We start from the raw sequence: 27346 nt of genomic DNA on the forward strand, positions 1-27346 counted from the left end.
GAATTGAAATACTAAGCTCATTTATTGCCATTCTTTTTTATATTCATGGATACTTCTTTGGCTTTTTCCAATAGCCTTTGATACGAGTGTTTTTGTTACCATTAATTTCCCTAAAGTTTATAATTTCATTATTTCCTCTTTAACTCAATAATTATTTAGTTTATCTTCTAAGCAAATTGATTGTGAATTGGACGTAGTACTATCATTTTTATGGACATAAAAGTATCAGTTTTCTGGGGCATCTGGGTGGCTCCCTTGCGCAGGGCCATGCTAATCTTCTCTGTGTCGTTCAAATTTTAGTATATATGCTGCTGAAGCGAGCACGCTCAGTAGGTCAGTGTGTGTCTCTCGATCTGGCCTCTCAGGTCATGGTCTCACAGTTTGTGAGATTGAACCCCACATCGGGCTCTGTACTGATAGCTTGGAGCCTGCTTAGGATTCTCTCTCACCCTCTCTCTCTCTGTCCATCCCTAGCTTGCACACTCACACACATTCACTCTTTCTCTCAAAATAAACAAACATTTTATGAAAAAGTTATGTTTTCTCACCAGTAAAGTGGGAATAATGCTGATATCTGTCTCAGCATAGTTCTCTGAAGATTATTACATAAGATAACCCTTAAAAAGTGTTTAACAGATTCTGCCACACGTGTAGTAAACATTTTAATAAATTATATTTTGTATTGCTTATTTCTAGTTTTATTGAATTATAATTAGAATGTGGCCTCCTTATTATACAATTGAGGATTTTCCTTTGATCTCTCAGAGTGTTTGGATGGAATATATATGTAGTAGAAACGCAAAGGTACCTCTCTGTAATATTAGTCAGATGTATTGTGTTATTAAATCCTTCATATATTTAATATTTATACTGATGCTCCTTAATCTGCATAGTTTTGAGAGAGGTATGTTCAATTCATTTCTTTCTCTGTGATTTGTCTTTAATTTATTGAACAAATATTTATTATTTCATTTGCCAGCCATTTTGTAACAACTGGGCAATGCAAGAGTAAACAATTTTAACAAAGCTTTCGCACCACTCTGAACTTAAAGAAATAAAAACAAAATGATTTCAGAACATGAAAAATAAAATGGGTTAGGGTGTGGTAGGAACAACATTAAATAAGGTACTCAAGCACTGACTCAAGTACATTCTGGAGGTATAATTGGGCATGTATGCTAAATGATGAGAAGCAAGTCATGAGATATTTGGAGGCTGCAGGAACAGCAAGTGCACATCCCTGAAGTAGGAAGGAGTTTGCTCTATTCAGGGAACAGAAAGACGGCCATTGTGAGAAGTCAAGTGTAGCTGTGGAGCAGATTAACGTAGTCTTTGTCATAGGCCATGAAGAGTTTGGAATTTATTCTGGTGATAATGGGAATCCACTGATGTGTAAGGGAGTAAAAAGATCTGTTATATATTCTGAATAAGATTACTCTGGGCTGTCATTTGGAGAATAGCTTGTAGCTGGACATGAGAAAAGGCAGGCAGACTAAAATTAGGAGGCTCTTGGCAATAATAAAAGCAAGAAATGATCGACTAGGAGGTGGTGGTACCGATGGAGAGAAGAGCTGAGTGAGAGTGCTTGCTCTTGAATTATGGTAGGAGGGGAGTTGCGTTGAACAGCTGAATGGTGCTATTTAATATTTCATTTTATTCCTTCCTTTCTAACAATTTGTATTTTGTGTGCTGTGTTTAGTATGCAAAAGGTTTATGATTGTTTTTTCTTGGACTGGATTATCATGTCTCAATTATTCCTCTTTTCCCATTTAGTGTTATTTTGCTTTGAAAAGACTGCTGCTAAGCTTTATCATTTTGTTGGAAATTAATTTCTGCACTATTGAGTAAATGTTAAATGAGATAATTATTTAAGTGAGCATTATATATATGAGACACCAGAAGTTAGCCTTCCTACTATGCATTCTTTTTACATTTCTCTGTGTTATGTAATCGTGTTTGGTACAAGGTAACTGTAAATACTTTATTTCTTGTATTTTGTTTTATATTTATTTCCCCAAAGCCATTCTCTTCCCCATATTTAGATAGAACTTGATTCATTGTCTTGTTATTTTGTAATTACCTTTCAATTCCTCTTAATAGTACACTTTCCACTAGTTAAGTCTTCTATCTGAAGGTGCCATTACCCATAATTAGGTCTCCTTTCCCCATTTTAATTAGAACTTTATGTGGAATTTTAAAATAGATTTTACGCAATAATCTCTTCATTTTCCAGTTTTAATTTGACTTCATTTTAATAGTGACACATAATTGAAATGCTTTGATCACATTTAAAATTAATATTAAGGGGACGCCTGGGTGGCTCAGTTGGTAAAGTGTCTGACTTCAGCTGAGGTTATGATCTCATGGTTCGTGAGTTCAAGCCTGGCATCAGACTCTGTGCTGACAGCTCAGAGCCTGGAGCCTGCTTTGGAATCTTTGTCTCTCACTGTCTCTGTTCTTTCCCCACTTGCACTCTGTGTCTCTCTCTCTCTAATTAATAGAACAACCAAAAGAAATTTAAATGAACATTAAGAAAATTGTATGAGTGGATCTCAGTACTGAGTCATTTCTTTAGAAGGTGTAGAATGAAGTTCTGGATCTTTCTGGCAGTCCACTGTAGCACTATCTTAATGCCACTATATATTTCCCCCCTATTGGTTACTTTTGATATTAGCTGCCATTTGCATAGGAGAAAGGAGATTGAAAGGAATCATTTAAAGTTTTTATGTAAACTATGCAGACTTTCAGAATTGAGTATTTGGGGGGGAAACATGTTACCTGCATACTGGTTTTTCTTTTCCTTAAGTTAAGGTTTTTAGTGTGTATCTGTGTACACACACATACACAGTTGACCTTTGAGCAACAAGGAGGATTGGAACACCAGCATCACCCCCCACAATTGAATGTTTTTATATAACTTTGGACTCCATCCCCCTCCCCGCCACCACATTTTAACTAATAGCCTGTTGTTGACCAGAAACCTTACTAGTAACATAGTCACTTAACACATATCTTGTAGATGTTATATACTGTTCTTATAGTACAGTAAGCTAGAGAAAAGAAAATGTTAGTAAGAAAATCAGAGATGGAGAAAATATATTTACAGGTTTGTACTGTATTTATTGGAAAAAATCTGCATATAAGTGGACCCATGAAGTTCAAACCTGTGTTGTTCAAGGATCAATATATTTTTAAGTTTTCATTATTTCTATGTTCATCTCTAAAACTTGAGCGAAAAAATATGTAATATGCCTTATTTTCATCAGTATCTGATAACATTACTCAGTATCAGGTACTGAATCAGTGTAACTGGTGAGTTTCCTTTGTCATTCCCTGATAGTTCGTCTTACTGATTTTCTCTTGGCAGCTAATGGAGAATCATTCTCATCTGCACCAAATGAGAACGCTTCCACCACGAGCACTGTAATAGTATCTGAAGAAACCGCCTTGTCTTCAAATTGCACTAATACTACTGTTGAAGATCCTCCAGTTCAAGAAACACTGACTTCCTCAGAAAACGATGAATGTATTCTTTCTAATAGTGCAGCATCTGGATCTGAAGCTAGAAGTTCTTTAGACCCTGCCACCTCTAACTCTGGAAGTAGTTCTGCTTTTGAGGCAGCCAAATTAAGACAGCCAGATGGGTGTGTGGAACCTGTACGGCAACAGTCTGGAAATGCCAGCACAGAAACCTTGCCATCAGGGTATGTTAAATATAATTTTTAGAAGTTTGACTTAACTTGAATAGCAGCTTTTTGATAATATGACTGTTGAATGTATGTAAAAATTTTCAGTTGTTTAGTGATTTAAATCAAAGCTGGAATCTGATTGATACAGTTTATTTGCCACAAACAAGTACTTTTTAAAAACCCTCACTTAGGAAGTATGCACATTATGAAGGGAAAAGAAAAAACCTGGGGTTAGTTTGCAGAACACTCTTGATTCAATTCCTGGTTTATTTGTACTTTTAGATAAGATTGATCATAACACTACATAATTACCTCAGTTTTCCAGCTTCCTTCATGGTCTGCACTCCAGGTCCCCACATAGCCATCCTTTTTCTTAGTCCTGAGTGCTGGGGAAAGTCACCTGCCCTGCTGATTAGCTCTGTTACAAACTCAGGTTTTCATTGCTGCTTAATAATTCTTAGTTTCTTTTAAATTTCCCAGTGTAATTATTCAGCTTCCCAAGATTTCCTTTAATGAGTATTCTCTGTGTGTATTCCATTTGGTCATCTCTTCCACCTTTACTTAACATATTTTTTAATTCTTTACTTGGTTCTGATGATACTAATATTAGTCATTCATTGTCTTTGACTTCAGAAAGCTTATAGTGGCTCAGACTTGTAAACACATACAGTACAGTTGGACAACATTGTACTAGGAGTATGGACACAGCACTTTCCTATGCAACTTACAGCAGGTAGAATGTCTTCTTTTGGAGATGTTGAAACTGCACTTCTAGAAGGTCCATTTGCCCTCATTTTCTCATCAGTCACTGTGTTCATAGCCCTGTTTTATTTTCTGAACTGTTTTTCTCAGTGCTCTCTACTGGCTCATCTGATGTTGCTCACTGCCTAATACTGGTTTCAGCCTTTGGTCTTCTGCGTGTGCTTCTTCCTCTTTTGGACTTCATGCTGTCCCAGCTTTAACTATTAAATCTGTATGTCCAGGCCAGACCTTTCTCTGCGCTTATTTTCAGCTACTTACTCATAATCCTCACTTGTTTCCTGCTGGCATTTTAGACCCTAAAGTATCTTCCCTTCTCTCAGATATTTCTCATTGTCCCTTTGTTTTCTATCTTTGGCAGCCTAGTCGTTTTTCCTCGGTTCATGTGTCTGCCACTGTGATATATACATGTAAGAAGCTCTTCTGTTAACCTCATGGTCTGACAAGGAGGATAAAGATAAGTAAACAGCAACTATACAGTACAGTTAGTTACTGGGCTAGAGGTACGTTTAGCAGGCTGTGGGTGGGAATATATACAGAGAGAGCTTGCAGGGGAGTAGCCTGCGCTATTGAGATCAAAGAAAACTTTTAGGAAGAGATAACCTTTAAGCGGATTCCTGAAAGAGAAGTAGGAGTTAACACAGCAATAATGGAGGCACTGATAATGGAAGGCTGACTGCACGTTCAGATCTCTAGCATTTATAAAAACGTGTACGTGGAGCTCAGGAAGTAGTATTTTGTTACAGTTTCAGTTCAGCATTTGAGGAAGTGACATGTAGCACTGAAGAGTAAATAATCCTATGAAGAACTTCATATACTTTCTAAGAGTGTGGGAGTTTTCCCCTGAAAATCATGAATAAACATTAATGAATTTTGAGCAAGGGAGTGGCACAGTTATGTTTGCATTTTAGTTAGGTTATTTTAGCAGTTGAAACCATTGGGGTGCCTGGGTGACTGATTCATTTTAGTACCTGACTCTTGATTTCAGTTCAGGTCATGATCCCAGGGTCATGGGATTGAATGTCGCATCTGGCTGAGCATAGATTATGCTTCGGATTCTCTTTCTCTCTCCCCGCCTCTCCCCCTCTCACATGTACTCTATTTCCAAATTAAAAAAAACAAAACAAGTTAAGGAGACAAGTAAGTATAGATAGTAGCCAGACTATTTTATAAATGAGAGAAGCAGGCATTATGATTTAAAGTGATAAAAAGTACATATATTTAATTCTGTGAGGGCTAAATAAATGCTTCAGCATGCCTATAGCTATCATGTGATCTTTGTGGTAACCTACATAAGTGATTTTCAAATTGCAGGTTGCAGCCGATTAGCAGATTATGATCAGCATTTGAACACATAATTTAAGTAAATCAATACAGACTAGAATAGAAAATACTGAAGAAGTATTAGGTGTAGTAAGAATAAACATTTCCAAAAGTTTGTTTTTCTGCTGTGTGTTTGTATATATAAAGTCTGTAGGTAAATAGCAATCTGGTACACACAGTGTTTGTGTAAAGCATACTTCTTACTCTTTTAGCTGTCATCAGAAAAGTGTAGAAGTTATTACTTCAGGTGAGAAGGAAAAGAACCTGCAGCAGGAGCTGCTAGTCTCGTAGGGTGATGATGAGATGTGTCCTGATAGTTAGTTGTAAAGAGGTAGAAGAATAGAAGAGTGGACCCAAGGTTGATTCTTCTGGCTGAAGCAGTATTCTTTGTGTAACTGATTTAGCAGTTTTCAAATCTACATCAATCTCTTTCCTCAGAAATCTTTCTTAGTTCCTGTGTTTTCTCTCTTTAGTAACTTGCTCAGTAATTCAGCTAACTACCAGTGGAATCATGGTGCCTGGAATCACGAGTGTTCTGAAGGACCAGTATTCCAGCTTGGAGATGATGTTTGAAGTTATGCCAAGCATGATCTCACCCAAAGACCTTTACATTTGCCCAGACTTTTGTGTGAAGTGTTAAACCTCTGATATCTGCACGATTCATTCAGGTCTCTGCTCAGACATTGCCTCATTACAGGGGCCTTTTTTTCTGATTTTCCCTGTTTAAATCAGGCTCCTCTGCACCCATCTCCTTATTTTTTTCCCCAGCCTTTTGTTAGGAAAATTTATAAACATGCAGGAAAGTTTAAAGAATTTTACAGTGAGCATCGCAGTATCTACCACTACATTCTGTAATTTACATTTTATTCTATTTGTTTTTATCTTCTATCTCTTCCTTTCTCTATAAAATTTTTAAATGTAATTCAGCAAGTTAGACATCAGTACATTTTGCCCCTCAGTACTTTAGCTTGCGTATCATTAACTAGAGTTCAATATTTGTTTAACATTTTTTAGGTAAAGTTTACATAGAAGGACATGCACAAGTCATAACTCTACTGTTTTGATGGGTTTTTAACAAACATACATTGGTTAACCCAAACCCATATCAAGATATCAAATATTATCATTATCCCAGAAAGTTCTCTCAAGTACAGTTTTCAGTCAATCACTATTCTGATTTTTTTTCCAGTTCCTGTTACAGAACTTAATATAAATGAAATCAGTATGAACTCTTTTGAGTAGGGTTCTTCTAATCAGCATAACTTGTGTTATGTTAATCATCACATGACACATATTTGTTGTCAATTTTCTTTCCACTAGACTAGAAAGGGCTTTGTTTTGTCCATTTCTGTTTTCTTCTTACCTAAAACCATGCTTGCTGTGTAGCAGGTACTTGATAAATAATTGTTAAATAAGTAAATTAGCGGGGCACCTGGTGGCTCAGTTGGTTGAGCATCTGACTTCGGCTCAGGTCACGATCTCACAGTTCATGCATTCAAGCCCCGTGTTGGGCTCTGTGCTGACAGCTAGCTCAGAGCCTAGAGCCTGCTTCAGATTCTGTATCTCGCTCTCTCTCTGACCCTCCCCTGCTCATGCTCTCTCTCAAAAATAAATAAAACATTAAAAAAGTAAATTAGCGCTTGATTAAATGATATTGAGTGAGTGAAAAATTGGGCAAAAGCTCTGGCTTGTAAATGCTTGAGGAAATGATTAACAAGGTCAAAAACTACTGAAAAATTCCAAGGCACCAATTGAATTTAACTACAAAGAGATTATTTATTGTTGGCCTTTGACAAAGCAGTTTCTGGAAAACAGAGCTGTATTCAGAGTGCTGTGCTATGGAGTGAATGGGAGGCGTAGAAGTGTGTAGTGAACTTTTCAAGAGAGCTGGTGAACACAAAGAGGAATGTTTGGGGGAAATCATAGGAAAAGATACAGAGCTGAGGGTCAGTTTTTGTTTCATGAAATGAGAGAGAGACTTTAAAGTTTATTTAAATAGGAGATACTTTAAAGGGTAGTCAGCCTCTGATGGGTAGGAGTCCGTGGACCCAGGTTAGCAGTACAGGAGAGAAGTAACAGTTCTTCATGGTTTATGAGTAGGCAGGTCTTACTATCTACCCCATTATCCAAGTTTGAAATCAGCAGTTATTCAAGCAGTAACTAAATTCTGTGATTTTTATTGTAATATATTTCACAAAACTCTTCCACATTCACTTATTTTTTTTTAAACAAGTTCCTTGTTTAGTGGTAGGTTTTGAATTTTATATATAATGTCTTAGAGAGACTGACTAGAGGGTATTATGGTTGAAGTGAAATGTGGCAGTTATAAATTAGCACTTAAATCTATGAAATTAAAGAATTCTGTTGAGAAGTTTTACTCTCCAGCTGGGTAATTTGCACTTACGGGGCAGTGTTCTTGAATTTTCACTACTGGGACATTCTGATCTGTTGGCAGTTCCAGCCCACCACCTCTATATGACTCACAGGTATAGCTCTAGCGGGCTATCACTGTGAGTTGTCCAGACCAGTCCAGAATATCACCCTTTGCTCTGTACCACCCTTTCTCCCCACCAGTACCTTCTTCTGTCCTTGCTGCCCAAAACCTTAGTCACCCCTTGCATGTTGGGGACTCACTTGTGGCAAGTGTCATGCCCTAAGAGGTAGAATCTCACTTTGGGAGTGACAGCTCAGCAAGTTGCCTCCCTTGGACCTGCTGCTGGGAAAATGAGGTGGGGCATGACAGGAGTTTTTGCTGTTATCATGTAAATACCTACAAATATTGATTTTGCCTTTTCACCCACAAAGCCTAATATATATACTGTCTGGCACTTTACAGAAAAAGTTTGAGAAAGATAAATTCTTTTTAGAGCAAAAACACCGAAATCTTTAAGTGAATCCCTGTTTTGGAAAAATTAAGAACTAGTAGCTAGCATTATGCTTGGAACATGAGTGCTGAGTATTTGTTGAATGTTTAGTTGGAAATATTTGCAGTTTACCTGAGATAAAACTAGAAAAGGACTTCATAGCCCATTATATAGAGGGAATACTTGGTTATGTTTATTTTTTCCCGTAATCTTATAATTTGTTTCTGATCGCAAAGCTAAGAAGACATGACCAAATAAAATATTTAAGTCGTATAGAAACACTCAGAGAGAGGTGTCTATATATTATTCCATATATGTTTGAGAGCCTCTCTGTATCAGACTTTATTCTAGGCCTGGAATATTCAGAGGCCCAAGAGAGCCAAGAATCTGCTGCTGTGAAGGGTGTGTAACAGCCAGCTGAGCAGCTGCATACCTACCCCGCTCAGTACTGTCATATAGTGACAGTTTCTGTGAGGAAAGATAGAAGTGGGTGAAGAGGTTAGAGAGTAGCTATGTAAATTACTGTTTTGCATACATTTGTAGAATTATTTTAGGAAACTAGTATCACACTCTGCATGGTGTTTTTCAGTTGCTTTTTATTTATTTTCTCAAGCTTGTATTTTAATTCCAGTTAGTTAACATATAATATTAGTTTCAGAAAGATTTTTTTAAGTGTGTTTATTTATTTTAAGAGAGAATTGAGAGCACAGGAAGGGTAGAGCGAGAGGGAGAGACAGAGAATCCCAAGCAGTCTCTGCACTGTCAGTGCAAGACTTGAACTGTGGGATAACCTGAGCTGAAACCAAGAGTCAGATGCTTGACCAACCACACCACCCAGGCAGCCCCCCACCTTCTTTTAGAAAGATTTTTTTTTTAAGTCTATTTATTTTGAGAGAGAGAGAGAGCGCGTGCGTGAGTGTGCTGGAGCACAGGAGGGGGGGTAGAGAGGGAGAGATAGAGAATACTAGTTTTAAGTGCAGGGTTTAGTGGTTTATCACTTATATGTAACACCCAGTGCTCATCACAGTAAGTGCCCTCTTTAATACCCATCACTCATTTAACCTGTACCCCCATCCACCTCCCTTCCAGCAACCCTCCATTTTTTCTCTATAGAGATTTTAAAAAGGGAATATAAGCACATCTCATACTTATCAGAATGGCGTTAGACTTCTCAGAATCAATGCAAGAAGCTATTAAGCCAACTTAAAATGCTGAGGGAAATTAAATGCAACCTATCTTCTGTAATCAGCCAAACTGTCGAGTGTGTGCACAGAATAAATACATTTTCAGACATCCTTGGTTTCCAAAGTTTATTTCCTATGTATCCATTCTTAGGAAGCTACCAGGACTTGTGTCTCTAACATTAGCAACTGAGGAGTACCTGGTGGCTCAGTCGAGTAAGCTGCCACCTCTTGGTTTCAACTCAGGTTATGATCTTGTGGTTTCCTGAGTTTAAGCCCTGCATTGGGCTCTTCCCTGGTGCTTTGGAACCTGCTTGAGATTCTGTGTCTTCCTCTGTGCCTTTCCCCCACTCATTCTGTCTCTGTCTCTCTTAAATAAACAAACTTCAAAAAATAAATAAAATAGCTACTCAATGTGAAAGACATGGGCTCCAGATCTCAGGTGTCTGATTCATAGAAAGGGAGTGAAAGGAATCACTAGCATGATGGTAAAAGGAAGCCCAAGATGGCAGACGTGTCGCAGTCTTCTTAGTTGGCCAGGGAAGACCAGCAGGCTCATTGTGAGGCAGAGCTGTGATTGATAAATACCCGATGAGCCTGAATATTTTGAGAGGACATATATGAAGCTGGAAAAGTATTTGGAGTTACATTAATAAATACATAGAAAATAAGGAAATGGGAGGAAAGGAGACAAAAATATTATGTTCCATGACTCAGCTGTCATGAAGGTTTTATATCACATAAGGGAAGGAAGGACACAGTATGTATGTTTGGAAGGGTTGAAGGAGGGTAAGTGTTAGAGTATATATGTAGATGTGTGCAGGAGAGAGACTTCAGCTGAATCTTCCATAATGAGAAATCAGTATAAAATGTTTGAAGTTAAATCTAAAGTAGTAAAGTAAGCTTATTAATATAAAAAGGTAAATACTAAAAGAATTGGCAGAAACAGTTGAAAATGTTGCTTTTGTGGAATGGAAAATGAAGTTAAGGGGATAGTAGGCAATTTTTTTTTTTAGCAGTGAGCCCTGTAGACTATATGTGTGAAGGGTGTAAATTATTATGCAACTATGAATGTATACAATTATGTGAAAGTATACATAATTTTGATAAAGATTTGTAAAAAAAAAAAAGGATGGAAATCTGGAAGTTTTACTATAGAATTGCAGTAAAAATTCAAGAACTGATTATTGGTATTAATATCTAAAAATAGCAAAAACTACCATTATGAGGACATTCTTTAAATTTCATGTTTTTAAGACATTTGTTTTTGACCATTAAGCTTTCATACATACAATAGCCCATTGATAGTTACAGATATTCCCAAAATGTCTTTAAAATGAAATTCTGTATTTGAATCCTGCCTCCCCATCAATTTTTATTAAGTGAAAGCACATAAAATCTGAAGTTTCAGGGTTTTTTTATTTTAATAAAATGTTTTTTTGTAAGAAATATTTGAATTTTTATAGTACAAGGTAGCATGGACATTCCAGGGTAGGATTTTATACAGCAGAGGTTTTTTTTCATTTTAACAATTTTCTATTTAAAGTTGTATATAAAGTGACTTTATTCTTTCAACTTCTCAATTGTTTCTTCCTTATATTTGCCCTATTCCTTTCCTACCGTGGCAAGATTTGGCTTTATGTTCAAGGATCTTTTTGCAGTCTTTGTCCAGTTTTAATCTGGTGATAACCAGCTCACTTGGGTGAGTGCCCAGAAGGACAGTTGTGCCTTTTGCCTTCTCTTGCTGTACTTGTTAAATGTAAATGATGTATTTCTTCTTGTAAACCTGGACTACTTTGCCAATTCACTGACCTTTAAAGTGTCCTCGCACAACCTGCACTTCATCATCCTTTCACATGGGGATGGATCAAATGTTGTACTTCTGTCTCAGCTCTTTGGAAAGAGGGGAAGATAAAATCTTCCTCCAAATGTGGAGAGGTGCATTGAAATGCCTTTTATGGTTCTTGCTCTGGTCAGAAGTCACAAAGGGATTGAACTTCATTTTGGCCATTGGTGCTTCAGCAATGGCCACAAAAGGGAAGAGAGCAACAGTGATTTTTTAAGAGATAAATTTAACAACTTATATGATCCTGAGTCAGTTGTGAAGTTGGGCATTTTTATGGTTCATATTACTATTGAAGCTTTTTGTGACTTCTGTTTGTGGATACAGCTTAATTATGCAAACTATTTTTTGCATGCCTTTTTAAAGTGAATATGTGTGTATGGGTATACATTGTTTAGGGAATAGCTTAAAATGTGTGGTTATTGTGTAAGAAATTAATAATTAGTGACCTCTCTAATCGAAAAGGAATCAAATTGGGCCCCTGAGTTTAAGAGAAAGGAAAATTCTTCCATTTATTCTGCTTTCAATTGAAAACAATGTTAAACTCAGAATACTGTATTTTATACTTAACATTTTTCTCCTCCACCATATTACAGAAAGAATGGAGAGGAAACAGCAATCACAGAGAAGAAAATGAGATTAGGGAAAATAAGAGATTGAGAGTCTTTGAGATAAAGCAGGAAAAGATGAAATTGGGATGTTCATAAACTCAGAGTTTTACCAAAAACTAGAGGGAGATAGTTGTACACAAAAAGAAGGCACTATGCATAGAGAAGAATTTTCATGGAGCACTGTCACCACTACTTCTTTAATGCAATTCTGTTAAAATCTTATAGATGGGTATTTTTTAAATTGCAGGCAGAAGTGGATCTTACCTCATTAACATTTTGTGCCTGGAGTGTGATAATAGGCTGAAAGCTCCTCCACCTTTAATTAAATTTGTCTTTTCTGATGATGAATTTCTGATATTAAATTTTCTGGTGACAAATTTTATAAATTAGTAACTTCTAAAAGCTTTAGGCATTATTTTATTCTCTGCTAACTATTCCTACTGAGTTTCCAATATTATTAATAAAAAGGGAATAATTAAGAACTGAAAAGGCACTAATAATTGGGAAAAGTAACTATATGTGTGTGTGTATTTTATAATCTTTTGCATTAAAACTTACCTGTAATTTTCCTGATTTTAAGAAGGAATGATTTTTCAGGTGGTCTTATTCTGGTATCTTTTACTTTCGTTTTTGCATTTTTATTAAAGGTGGGAACAGAGAAAAGATCCTCATGGTAGAACCTATTACGTGGATCATAACACTCGGACGACCACATGGGAGAGGCCGCAGCCTTTACCTCCAGGGTAATGTGGTGTCTTTATTCATCTCCAGTTGTGTTTTATCATACATTTGATTTCTTAAATTTACATAAAATGATTCTTTCCTTGTGCATGTTATATTTCCTCCATTTACTTTTGTGAATAATAACTGTTCAGTGAATGAGATTTGTCATATTGTATTTCTTTTACAGTTAGTGTGAGGGGGCTTCCTCGAGATTATCAAATGCTGGCATGAGTTTTTGTGAGAGTAGCTGTAGAATTTTCATTCAGTTTTAGTGCTTGTCATATTTTGAGGAATGAAAAGCCTATTTAGGAAAATTTATATGTATGGTTCTCCAAAGGCAGTGATCTAAGCTGTATTATTTCATGAGATTTAATGACATACGAGAGGTCAGAACGGTTCAAAGTTATGATCTAAAAGATTGCTACAAGTAAAATTATATTACATTATGGCTAAAATTATAGAGGGTCTTAAATGAATGAAAATATTTCTATTACATGCTATATAAATTCATGTTATTAGGCTGTATTCACAAACTGATCTTTGTGCTCTTATCTTTCATAGCTTTTCATACATATTGTGCTGATAGCTAGTTGAATTATACTGTTTATATTCTTGAACTCTGCCTGGACCAGCAATATCTCCTTATTGTCTTTGGTTCTCAGAATATGTCCTTCCAGATGCAACTTAAAGTCCACCAATATAAAACACATTCAAAGACCAGAATATTCACAAGAAATACATTATTTTTATGAGATTGATTGCTGATAGGATTCTTAAATCATTGTATAAGTTAATGGCTTAGAGAAGTGTTTGTGAGAGAGCTAAGATGGGGGCATACTAGGAGGACCCTAGGCTTGCCTTGTCCCTCGAACATAGCTAGATAACTAAGTTGATGGCACAAATTGGCTTTAAGGTTAACTGAATCCTGGAGGATGGGGAGAACTCTGGTGGAGAAATACGGAAGGGCATTTTGTTTTGGGGAATATGTAGAAAAAAGATGACAAAATGAAACACATGATACATTTGAGACCAGCAAGTAGTTGATTTGGCTCTTATGTGGGTCCCTTAAAAGATCTTAGGGGAGATGAAGCTGAAATGGTAAATGGGTTCAATTATATGCTGTGCTGGAGAGCGATGGTAGGTGGAATGACAGGATTCAATCAGCATTTGTGTTCACCAGCTGTGTAACAGCAGGATGTTGAAGACCTGTAAGAGTTGACTTACAACCCTGAATGTAGGCAGTGTCTGGAGGAGCAGATTTCTGGGTATACAGGAAGCACTCAGTAACTTATCAAGAAAAAGAGAGAGGGTAGTCAGATTGATACTGAGACTGTTCAGTCTTTGGCTCATTTTTTAGACATACAAATCATACAGTGGTAGAATGGGAACATAAGTTACCTAAAAAGCAAGTCACATGTTCTTAATTCTCTGAAGAATATCAGTGTTTACATTCTTTTAAAGTTATTTGCTCATGTCTCAGGCTTCATTTTTAAATTATGTGAATGAAATGTTAACTAGTTTCCAGTTTCTTATATTAAGACATTCTTGTTAAATTTTTATTAATGCTTACTCTACCAATTGTAGTTGGGAAAGAAGAGTTGATGATCGTGGACGAGTTTATTATGTGGATCATAACACCCGAACAACAACCTGGCAGCGGCCTACCATGGAGTCTGTTCGAAATTTTGAACAGTGGCAGTCTCAGCGGAACCAATTGCAGGGAGCTATGCAACAGTTCAACCAACGATACCTCTATTCGGTAATTAGCAAATTTTAAGATGCCAGCACAACTTTTCCTTTCAGGCATTTTGCTCTTTTCTACTTTGGTGATTTTTAAATGTTAAAGACTGCATTGCAAGGTATTTTTTTTTTATTTGTCATTTAATAAAATACAAGTATTTCTGATATACATACAAACTTTAAGTTTTTTTTTAAATTTTAGTTTAATAAGTACATACTATTTTTGTCTTTATTAAGTGTTAGTTTTCGTAAGTGAATTTCTTAATGAAATAATTTGTCTTTACTAATTCCCCAATCCTCCACCTTCAATTATAATCATTTTGTTTGCTATAAACAAAACCAGTTACCTCCTGATTTTACGTAAGGCCAATCTTGTCATTTTCCAGCTGTTCTCATTCCCATCCCAGAATCTCAGAAACAACACTTTCATGTGTTTTGGCCTACTGAAGATACTCCTGGGATTGGAGATGGTTTTGTCCAAAAAAATCTAATGCTGTCTGAAAATTTGACCAATTGATGGTTCATTTATTGCCATAAACAAACATCCACAAGAAGACTGGGGCTAGGGGTAACTTACCTCTGTTAAATAGGTTTGATCACAGGAAGAGGATAATACAAATTTTAAATACTGGGGATCCCTACATAGTGTTTTGAGGCAACTTGAAAACCCCAAATATAGAAGCTAGCAAATAGAATTTAGGGAAGACACAAAAAGAAAACCTAAATAACTCTTCTTTCAGAATCCTGCCTCAGGCTGGCTCTTTCAACTCCATTTTCTTCAGAGGTTAAGTAGTAAGTTCTCATTTGCAGTCTGACCCACTCTGCTGGTTCTCTATGACAAGCAGAGAGAAACGGCGCCAACCCAGTTTTCATAGCTTCTCCTGCTGCCACCGGTTACTGGTTCTTTGGTAACTTGTACAGAAATCTGTACTAAGGTTTCACTGTTCAGCTGTATATAGAAAACAAGAAATTCTGTACCGTGTGCTTTTGTTTTGGTTCAACTTAGCTGTCTGTATACATGAAAACCTTAGGAAACAGGGCAGAATTAGGTCACGGGGATGTATAGAAATGTTTTCTCCTGCACAGAACACCTTTAAACAGATTGAGATGTAACTATCTAAGTATATACAAGTCTGGGGTGAAAGTCCAGAGCTAACACTCTGGTACCCAGGTTCTTTGTGCATCCTTATCATGCTTCCTGCTTCTTACCCTTATCCTACATAGCTGTTGCCCTTTGGGCTTCATTCTCCAGTGTAGGCAAGAAGAAAGGGAAAGGAGAATGAGAAGGTCAGACGACTTTTATCCAGCAAATCCTGCCTTTTTACTTGGAAAGGGATGCCTTTACCAGGGACTTCTGCCAATAGCTCGCTGGCCAGAATTGGTTATTCCCACCTGGGAATGGAATATTAGATGGATACGTTGCTGCTTCGAACAAAGCAGTGGTTTGGGTGTCAAGAAAGGAGGAGTGGGAGATTGAGATTGGGTAAAATTGACAGTGTCTGTTTTAAGGTTATAAAATATTTATCATTGTATCATATCATTAAGAAATAATTCTTCAGGTGATTGTTTTTTGTATATGTCATTCTTTCAAAATTGATAATAGAATGTTTATGTTTTCTTCTGAATATATTTTAGGGTTATAATAATATGTAAGCGTGAATGTGTTTTATGTATGAATATATAAAAGATACTAATATTAAGATAAAAGTATTTGTATAAAGATGATTCTGGATTTTAATATTGGTTTAATTAATAGGCATTTGTTTTAAAGAGAACTGATTATTATTGTACTTCAACCAAATATTTTTCATTTAACACCACAATTTTCTATATGTTCTTTCATTTCACTCCTATAGATTACTGTGGAAGGGCTAAGAATTTAAAATATTGATGTCAGTATATTATTTCTAAATCATCTTTAAAAAACTAGTAATTTTATCAACTGATCGATTCCTCTTAACTCATGACATGTTTAAATGTACTTTGTGTCTTGAAATGACCAAATTTGGATTCCTTTATCGTTTTTTAGAAAATTATTATAAAGTACCAAATGTTCAATTTATCTCTGCTTTTGTATTAAAGTACTGTTTGTTTGTTTTTTCTCCTTCCAACCCTTTATCCAATCAGGCTTCAATGTTAGCTGCAGAAAATGACCCATATGGACCTTTGCCACCAGGCTGGGGTAAGCTGATATGTTGTTGGTGAAAATATCTGAAGATATATGTAGTAAATAGTTACTAAATGCTGCGCTCACTCTATTTTTTAGAAAAAAGAGTGGATTCAACTGACAGGGTTTACTTTGTGAATCATAACACAAAAACAACCCAGTGGGAAGATCCAAGAACTCAAGGGTATGTGTGTGCTATAGTCTTACTTAAGTCATCTTACATTTATCTGTAGATAGAATCAAGTAAACCTTGATTCAGATGTCTTTAGTACCTAGGAAATGTTCACCCTGTGATTATAACTTTATCTATTAGCTTACAGAATGAAGAACCCCTGCCAGAAGGCTGGGAAATCAGGTATACTCGGGAAGGCGTTAGGTACTTTGTTGATCATAATACAAGAACAACAACATTCAAAGATCCTCGCAATGGGAAGTCATCTGTGTAAGTGAAAGCCTAAAGTACTTAAGTATTACTTAATGAGGACTAAAAATTTAGCCTCATGTTTAGCAACAAATTGTACTCTGTGAATTAAGAAAATCTATACAAGTAATAGCTCAGTATACATACATCTTTGCTTTACATGACTAAAGAATAAATTTGTAGCACATAATGTATTAATAATAATGAGAGCAAATATTTATCTAGTGATTGCTATGTTCAGGGGATTGTTCTAAGCACTTTGCATAAACAAGCTCATTTTATTTCCCAGCAGCCCCTTGAGGGTAGATACTATTATTTTCCCTTTTTCAGTGCAGATACTGAGGCTTAGGAAGCATAACTAGCTTGTGCAAAATCGGACGGCAAGTAATGTAGCTGGTTTCAGACCGAGGTAGTCTGTGCAGACTTTCCAGTCACATCATGCCACTGGAATGTGAAGGAATGAAATGTAAACAAATTTGATTTTTCCAGATAAAAAGACCTTATAATAGAGCTCACCTTCATTCTTACTCTTTAAATTTTTTTTTTATGCTTTTTATTTATTTTTGAGAGACAGAGAGAGACAGTTGGAGCAAGGGAGGGTCAGAGAGAGAGGGAGATACAGAATCTGAAACAGGCTCCAGGCTCTGAGCTAGCTGTCAGCACAGAGCCTGACGCGGGGCTCGAACCCACGAACCGTGAGATCTGACCTGAGCTGAAGCCAGATGCTTAACCAACTGAGCCACCCGGGCGCCCCATTCTTACTCTTAAGTGTGATATCTTTGCATCACTAAGAAAATAGTTTTATAAAAAGTTTTTTGCAAATTTCCTGTCATATCTACCCACCTACAAGCGTCTGTCTTCCCTCTTGATCCTATTGGTGAACAGTCGTTGTTACTATTAAAGGCCAGTCCCTTTATTGGCACACTAGATCTTTCCCCCTCTTCGCATTTAATTATTCTAGCAATTGTCATCTTCTGTCCGCCATCATCAGTTTTTCTTCCTCTACTGAATTTTCATCACCTATTATTTCTCCTAGATTGAAAATAAACAGGGGTACCTGGTTGGCTCAGTTGGTTAATTGACTGACTCTTGATTCCAACCCAGGTCATGATCTCATGGTTTGTGGGATCAAGCCCTGTGTTGGGCTCTGTGCTAATAGCACAGAACCTGCTTGTGATTCTCTCTCCTCTCCCTACCCTCTCTGCTTTCTAAATAAATAAAGTAAGCTTTTTTAAAAATTAAAAAACCAAAAAACATAACTTTTTACCTTTTAGCTGCATTCCATAAAAATTCATTTTTATTGCTGCCCCTTACAGGAAAAGTACCTGAAAGCATTATCTCTATATTGCTGTTTCTAATTACTCTTTTAAACATGCTACAAGAGGTTTTACTGACCCTGAAATTGTTAAGTGCACCAGTAACCTCCACATTGTTAATTATTAGTCCAGGGGTTGGTTGCAGTCCTGTCTCATTTGATTTAAGAGCATTTGACACAATATATTTTTTGCCATCTCAACTTGAGAATATATCCAGAATCCAGTTATGTCTGACCGTGTCCACTGCCAGTACTTTGGTCAGCTGGAGCGGTGCCTCTCTCTGCTTTCTATCCACATCTCATATAATGTTGTTCTCCATAAAGCAGCAAGATTGACTTTTTTTATTTAGTAAAAAGTCATTGTTTGCACAAAACTTTTCAAGTGATTTCCATCTCATAGTGAAAAGCAGAGTCCTCACAGTGGCCTCCAAGGCCTTAAAAAATGTGACCCCCATTATCTCTTCAACTTCATCTCTGTTTTCTCTCCTTATTTACTCTGTTTCAGCTTCACTGGCCGCATAGCTCTGCCTCAGGCACCTGGGCTTTTACTTCTGGGTCTTAGCTGTGATTCTGTTCTTTCCTCAAATATATACGTGGCTTATGCCCTCCGTGTTTTTTCTCAAATACTAATTTGTCTGTGAACCCAACTCTGTTTATCGTTTTCAGGATTTAAAACTTCTCCCTATACACTCTGTATCCTTTTTGCATTGCCTTTTCCTCTTTTCTTAAAAAAATTTTTAATGCTTATTTATTTGAGAGAAGACAGAGCATGTGTAGGGGAGGAGCAGAGAGAGGGAGAGACACAGAATCTGAAGCAAGCTCCAGGCTTTGAGCTGTCAGCACAGAGCCCAGCATGGGGCTTGAACTCACAGACCGAGAGATCATGACCTGAGCTGAAGTCGGACGTTTAACCGACTGAGCCACCCAGGCGCCCTTCTTGTTTTTTTCTTTTTGAGGAGCAGGAGTGGTAAGACATTTATCCCTTTCTAACACACTTCATATATAATTTACTTATTCTGTTTCTTGTTTGTCCTCTTCACTGGAATATAACCTCCACAGAAACTCGTATTATTACCTGTTTTATTAACAAGTTACACTCTCATCACCTAGAAGGATGCCAGGCAGTACTATGTATTTCATTAAATATTTGTTGAATGGATTCACTTGAACCTGACAACATAAGAGAACATTCTGCATCCGTTACAAAATGTTCCTTAAGATCATGAAAGTTCTTTGTGCTTCAGTAAGCAGAAGACCCAGGTTTTCTCAGTGTGAATCACACCTGTCCCTCACACGCCACCCGCTCTGACTTTCCCTCATTGACCAGTTGAGCTATGTGACCTACATGTTACTTGTTCTTAGAATTGGTTTTGCTTTGCATACTCTCTCAGAAAGGTTTAGTTTGAGATTGGGCTTAAGATGCGGTAGAATTTCCTTCCCTGCCTCTTCTGTCTAGAACCTCTCTCCTTAGATTTAAGTTATTATCAGAGGTTTTTTTTTTTTTATTGGAATAGACTTTAATATTTATTTAACTTCTGTACAAAAGATCTACCCATATATACAATCTCATTTTTGTGTGTGTGTCCACATTGCTCAGGACTCTTAGCCCACTAAAGTTACCTTCTTTGCCAGCAGATAGCTTTCCTGTGGTCATTTTTAGGACTCTGGTGTCCTCCTGTTTCATACCAAATATTACATATCTAATTCTATTGTGAATTAATATGTTTGTTTGTTTTTTTCTTTAGAACTAAAGGTGGTCCACAGATTGCTTATGAACGCAGCTTTAGGTGGAAACTTGCTCACTTTCGTTATTTGTGCCAGGTACTACAGTGGTAAATAAATCTTATGTTCATAATCATTTAGTCTTATCTTTGTACAGTACAAATACTATAACTTACATGATACCATATTATTTTTGTTTTTAGTCTAACGCACTACCCAGTCATGTAAAGATCAATGTATCCCGGCAGACATTGTTCGAAGATTCCTTCCAACAGGTAAGGAAGATTTTATCAGAATCAATAGTACAGCTTGTCAGATGATATTCTATATATCTGAAGGGAGTTACAGTTTAGAAATTTTAAACCATGAACTGCCATTTACTGAGTGTCCATTATAATAATCATAATAAACCCCTTCATGTATTGAGTGATTACCATATGCTTGGCACTCATATCTTAAGTTCATCATTTCATTTAATTCATCTTCACAACATTCCTTTGAGAAGCTCTTATCACTATGTCCATTTTAAATAGCTTAAACAGCTTCCAGAGCAAGTTGACACATTTTGACATTTATTTACTTTTCTGAGGCTTTATTAACTCAAACAAGTCTTGGTAAATACTACCAAATTAAAATTAAATCAGTACAGATACTCTGTTCCATTCAAATTTTCCTTCAGTAACCTTAATGTTAATTTGCATCTCTTATAGCTTTCTGTTTAAAGGTTATGATTTCAAAGAGACCTCGTCTGAACACATTAGTTAAAATGGCAATACCTGCTCACCTCCCTCATAGTCCCATTCTAGCCATTTATGCTGCTTTATTCCTTTCCGTAACACTTATCTGAGCCATTTTGTCTCCCTTATTAGTGTGTAAGCTCCACGGGAGCATAAACTACTTCATTTATTGCTGTTAATGCTAGTGCCTTGCACAAAGCAGGTACTCAGTAAACATTTGGTGAATGAATAAATGAATGTAATATGTCTACCTTTCCTGATCATCTGCAGAATAAAGATGATAAATTAGGGGGCACTTGGGTGGCTCAGTTGGTTAAGTGCCTGACTCTTGATTTCAGCTCAAGTCATGATCTCATGATTGTGAGATAGAGCCCTGTATTGGGCTCTGCACTGGGTGTGAAGCCTGCTTAAGATTCTCCCTCTTCATCTCTTTCTGCCCCTCCTCCACTTAAGCATGCTCATACCCTGCCCCCCAGTATTACAATGATAAACTGAAATTCCTTTTGTATACAGGTACACAAGTACTTATACATAAGACAAAATGGAATAAGAGCGTTCCGAAGTCAGCAATATTCAGATTCTAGCTTAATTTTACTAGCTGTTGGAATTTGGGCAAGATATTTAATATAGCTATTACCAAAACTTTTTTTGGTTTAGTAAAATCTTTGCTTGTTCTAAGCTCTGTTTGAGCTTTATTTTAGTAAGTGTACATCCAGATTCATGGAAGCTCTTATTTTGCTTTGTCCTCTGTTGTGGAGAGAAATATGGTCTATCTGATGTGCATGATTGCCTATGAAGCGAAGGCTGCCTGTGTGCTGTCACCCAGACATGCCAGTCTTGACTTTTGTCTTGTCATATGTACAGTAGAAATAATTCGTTTTTATCCAGAAGGAAAGCCTGTTTACTAGTAACCCTAATGTAAGCCATTAAAGATTATGAAAATTGGGTATAAGTATTATGTAAATGATTCATTGCTTTAGCTGAGTTCCTTTCCTATTGATAAATGAAATATGTGGTATAAGCAAGACCTACAGCAAGCCCTTCTCACCAAATGTTGCTAGTTAGAAACATTTATAAGTTACCTTTTATAAGATTTTGGTAAAATTTGGGGGAGTGACAGGGAGAGAATATTTTCTAAGCTTAAAAGCTATCTGCATCACTCTTCCTCTTGCCACTAACCCAAAGTAGAACTACCTTTTAATACTAGAAGAGGGGAAAGAGATTTTAGAAAGTGAATCACAGAAGGCTTAATAGAGTAAGCTATATCTCTACTGGTTAGTGGAACACATCAATAGATCTCTTTAAATAAAGGCCTTGTATGAGATTAGGAAATGTGTAATTCTGAAAATACAGATGAAATGTAAATCGAATGATTTTGGAAGAAGTTTGCACTGTAAATGAGTGTTAAAATATCCATGTTTTTGTTTTTAATTAGATTATGGCATTAAAACCCTATGACTTGAGAAGACGATTATATGTAATATTTAGAGGAGAAGAAGGACTTGATTATGGTGGTCTAGCAAGGTAAAATAAATAACACACATCTGCTTTGCAATAAATATATCTCCACTATAAATAATGGATGTATTATTGAAAAGATACATTTTTTCAGTAGCAATCCAGAGTTCTTTAAAAAACAAAAATTAAAATACCAACACAATTCTAGAGGTAACAGTTATTATTCCTGTCTTGGTTATCCTTTATATTTTCTCTGCATAGAAATAAATATGTATATATGTGTAAAAGAGTACATAATTGCTGGTTTTTTAACAATTGTTAATACAACATGCACAATGTAGAGTTGATATGTGGGGTTATCAGAGCTTTCGTTAGTTAGCATATTTTCTCATCCAGTGCATTAAGCTTTTGCAGAAAGAAAACTAAATGTTCATATTACATCTATTTTGATTTATCCAATTACAGAAATTTTCAGACATTAAAAGAAAGGTAGACTTTAGAAATGAAATGTATTATTTTTAAAGTGTCTGACTTTAGAATACTCCTATTCTTGTCTGCACTCATACTTACTTCCATTGTTTGGGTTTAGTTTTTATATTTTAACATTCTAATGCATATAGTCAGTTACTCCATACTATGATTTTCTTATTCCCAAATTCTTAATTTTGATTCATGTATTAATTTTGGTTTATTCAGGAGTTTACAAGGGTGATATACTCCTTTAGTTTTGCATGTTTGAAAGTATGCTTTTTGTGCTTTTTTAGTTAAACAACACCGTCACTAGATACAAATTTCTTATGCAACACTAGTTTGTCCCCTTCTCGGTAGACCTTGCTCACTGTCTTCTGGCATCGAATGTTACGGCACTTGAAGTGGATAGCCAGCACGTTATAGGAAACTTTGTTTTCTTTGGATGCCCACACAGTCCTTTTCCTTGAAGCTCATTAATTCATTAATTGTTGATTGTTTTATATCTTTTCTTAGGAACCTATTAAGATCTTTCTTAATTTAAGGGATATTTTCTTCTATTATGTCTTTGAATATTTTTTCTGTTCCATTTGTTCCATTTTTCTTCAGGAACATCAGTCATGGGTATGTGGAATCTTCTTTGTCAATCTTACCTGTCTGTCATCTTTTCTCTGATTATTTTTTATCTTTGTGCTGTTCTATTTTGTTTTGATTTTCTCAAACCTATCCTCATGTCACTGTTTGCAGTACTGCCCTACATTTTGTTGCTTCTAATGTGATTTTTCTTCATTAGTGGCTTTACTGTTTTCTTCATTTTCTTCTAGGCTCTACTAGCTCATCTGTTGTCTCGCAATTTTTTTAACCTCTTGTATCTCTTTAGTTTACTAGAGAGTATAGAAAAGGATATGTTGAAAGTGAACTCTTCCACCTCTTCTTAGTCAGAATTTTTTCTTCTTTTAATGTCAGGGCAAAAAGTTAGATACCATGTTATATGTAAACATTCTTCTTTTAAATGTATTCCGTTTTCTCTGGGCTGCTAGTTTGCTAAAAGTGATCTTCAGCAACTGGAAATTCTATTTCTAGTGTTTTTTTTTGTGTGTCTAAATAGTTTCTCACAGACCCGTCAGTCCTTTTCCCTGGGGACATGTCTTACCTCAGCCTTGCCACAGGGGAAGTCACTTAGTTCAACTACTATGTTGGGACTGGATTTAGTTTTATGAATTGGTATTTATCATTTCTTAGTTGATTTTGTTTAGGAAAAAACTCCCTTCTCTACCTTTCAGATCGTTTCTGAGATTGTATTTTTAAAGCTTTAGAACAACATTTGTAAAAAGGCTTCTAGGCTAGATTTAGCCTGCCTAATAATGACCCTCACTGTGATTTAAAAACTTTTCAATTATTTGGCACATTAAAGAAAATCACTAGATTATTCTCAAGAGTCAAGATTTCTGGCTTCTCTTTAAAAACCCTAGACCCATGTTAGCAGCTTCTCACATGGCATCGCTTGGCTGACTCTGAGTAGCTGATTAGGTCCTGTAGGGTAGTACACACTCGTGTTCATTCACTCTGTGCCCACTGCTCCCCTGTGATCTAAGGACAATGGTTATATGCCCAGAAATAATTCTTCCTTAAAACTGGTAGTAACTCTTATCAGGGATACAGTGAAGAATGGGAGACTGTGGCTAGGTAGAGAATTTGAGGCCGTGTACAGAAGGAAGCCATTTACTAATCACTATAAGCATTTGAGCTTGGAACCCTGCTTTAGAAGAAATTGCTGGTAAAGAGAGTCTTGCAAATTGGGTTTATTTTAATATATAAATTATTAATTTCTTATCTGGTTGGATTTCAGATGTACTAGACTTGGCTACATGAGGCAAAATTGATGGTAATAAGTTAGAGAATGCTTATCACATTTAAAAGATTTCATCTTTTTAATTTTTATTCCATCTGTAATACATTGAGAATAACTGTTCCACAGCAGCAGTGCTGTGTGTCAGTATCAACAGGAAATACTTATTAAAACCTATTGCATATAGATCCTAGAATGCCAGTGAGTCAGGGATTAAAAAATATAAGTAAAGACATGGCTTTTACTTTTGAGGAGCTGATAGTTTAGTGGATGGGCAGGCCATGTATAGGAAAATGAATCATATTGTGGTTGTTTTCACAATATCACAGAGTATTCAGTGATTGATACAAATTTGCTGAAAGTTACTTTGAAAAATTACTTAAGTGGAATGGATATGAGTTGTACTGAAAGAAGAAGCGGGACCTACACTGAGGGGACACACCCAGACGAATGTATGGCATAAATATAAGCATGTTATCTGTGGGCGGCACTGAGTTTGTCACTTGGCATCATAAGAACTGCAGGTACCTAGAGGGTCAGATCATAGGAAGACTTGACTAGAGGGTGAGGAATTGGGCAGCGGAGTTACTATAGGCTGTTGAGCACAGGTGTCATATGTACATGGGTGTGTTTAAGATTTGTTTTTAAATTTATGTATGTATGAATGCTAAAAAATTGTCTTTTCTTTTAGAGAATGGTTTTTCTTGCTTTCACATGAAGTTTTGAACCCCATGTATTGCTTATTTGAGTATGCTGGCAAGAACAACTATTGTCTACAGATAAATCCAGCATCAACCATCAATCCAGACCATCTTTCATACTTCTGTTTTATTGGCCGCTTTATTGCTATGGTGAGTCCTGATTTTCTTTTATTTATAAATATGTTTATTTTGGAAGTATTTTAGAGAAGACTTTAAAAAAATGATACTCCTTATCCCTAGTTTTATATATATGTAAATTTTGTTACCAAGGAAGTCTGCCTAGAAAGGAGAATGCCAAAATATAATTTATTTTTTGAGTACCTGTATTAAATCAAGATTATGAATATGAGGATTATTGATGTAGCCATTTGCTCTTTAAAAGTCCTTTCATTTTATAAGTCAAAGCTTGTTTATAGTGTGACTACTTTGTATAAAAGAAAAATCTGAGTTATGTAACAATTGGATTTGACTGATATGCTGGGAATTTTCAGAGCTTTGCAGAAGCTCTTGTGGGACTATTATCTTTTCTGAAGTGTTTGTATTTATTTGTACTTCTCTATTTATTCACTCAGGAAATATTTATTGAGCACCTGCTATAGCATGATAGTATGATAGAGATGAGACCATGATAAAATGACATTGTCCCTGTTCTCAGGGATCTAAATTCTATTAGAGGGATTAACATATAACACATACAAAATAACACACAAGTATGTGTCGGGGGTAAAGGAGTGTTGCTTTTTTATATGGCATGATTAGAAATGGTCTCTCTGAGGGGTAACATGGGCAGAAAAGTGAAAGTAAGGAATTGAATGATGCATATATCTTGGAGAATAACATTCTAGACATAATTCCAAAGTGGAATTACATTTTTGATCAGAAAATGGCATGCCTGGGGCAGAGTATATGAGAGAGAATGTAGTGGGTTGAAAGGCACTATGTGAGAGATCTCGGAAATTCACTTAAGGATTTTGAGCAGGAAGTAACATGATCGAAATAACATGATCTGTCTTAGCTTTTATGAACTTTATCTTGCTGCTGTGTAGGAAAGAGAATATAATTGGGGGCAGAGAAAAGCAGCAATAGAAGCAGAGAGACCATTTACAATAGTCCACGTGAGAGGTGATAGTGGCGTGGACTTCAGTAGTATAGCAGTTGAGATCGTGAGGAATGGTTTGGGTTCTGAATATATTCTATAGTTAGAGCTAACAGGGTTTTCAGACAGCTTAGATGCACAGTGTGAGAGTCAGCTGTGGTGTCAAAATGTGTCTGGTCGCAGTGGCTGTTTCCTAAGGTGTCATGGCTATGGCAAGAGCAAATTTGGGGGATAGGGAAAAATCAAGAATTTGGTTTGTTAAATTTGAGGTACCTATAGACATCCAAGTGGAGAAATAGAATAGGTAGTTAGAGATAGAAGTCTGGTGATATATCCAGAGGGGGGATTGAGATAGGTAGGGCTGTGTGATCATTTAAGGAATAAGCGTGGACAGAGAAGCTTAAGGATATTTGCAGGTCAAGGATGTGAGAAGGAACCAGCAAAATAGCTGAGCAGGTGGAGGAGGTAGGAGACTCAAATAAGAACCGTTGCTAGAAGACGAGGGAGGATGATCAGCTATGTTTGGTGCTGGTAGGCTGAGCCAGACAAGGTATGGGAGGTAACCGTTTTATTTGGCTGGGGAAGGGCATTTGGGAGCAGTACAGAGGAACAGTTGGTGGAGGTGGAATGCAGAGAATGGAAGAGGAAATGGAGACAAATATAAAGCTAATTTTAAGGA

The 27346-nt window shown here is 36.4% G+C and overlaps 1 protein-coding gene, 1 non-coding gene and 1 pseudogene across 6 annotated transcripts in view; 1 reads left to right on the forward strand and 2 right to left on the reverse strand.

The window, feature by feature from the left end:
* Positions 1–27346, forward strand: part of WWP1 (WW domain containing E3 ubiquitin protein ligase 1) — a 119919-nt gene that overhangs the window by 64983 nt on the left and 27590 nt on the right. For all 5 annotated transcript variants that reach the window (XM_029923206.1, XM_029923209.1, XM_029923208.1 and 2 more), the window contains 10 exons: positions 3368–3704; positions 12918–13013; positions 14578–14752; positions 16861–16915; positions 17000–17084; positions 17214–17342; positions 20382–20457; positions 20562–20633; positions 22531–22619; positions 25562–25721. In XM_029923206.1, coding sequence (XP_029779066.1) covers positions 3368–3704; positions 12918–13013; positions 14578–14752; positions 16861–16915; positions 17000–17084; positions 17214–17342; positions 20382–20457; positions 20562–20633; positions 22531–22619; positions 25562–25721 — 1274 coding nt within the window. The remainder of the gene's footprint in view (positions 1–3367; positions 3705–12917; positions 13014–14577; positions 14753–16860; positions 16916–16999; positions 17085–17213; positions 17343–20381; positions 20458–20561; positions 20634–22530; positions 22620–25561; positions 25722–27346) is intronic.
* On the reverse strand, positions 217–324 carry LOC115279542. Its single transcript, XR_003903502.1, has one exon. It is a non-coding gene; the product is annotated as a U6 spliceosomal RNA (small nuclear RNA).
* Positions 11297–11818, reverse strand: LOC115278729 (annotated as a pseudogene).

Source organism: Suricata suricatta, chromosome 15, assembly GCF_006229205.1.
Source record: "Suricata suricatta isolate VVHF042 chromosome 15, meerkat_22Aug2017_6uvM2_HiC, whole genome shotgun sequence".
In the NCBI taxonomy this organism is placed as follows: Eukaryota; Metazoa; Chordata; class Mammalia; order Carnivora; family Herpestidae; genus Suricata; species Suricata suricatta.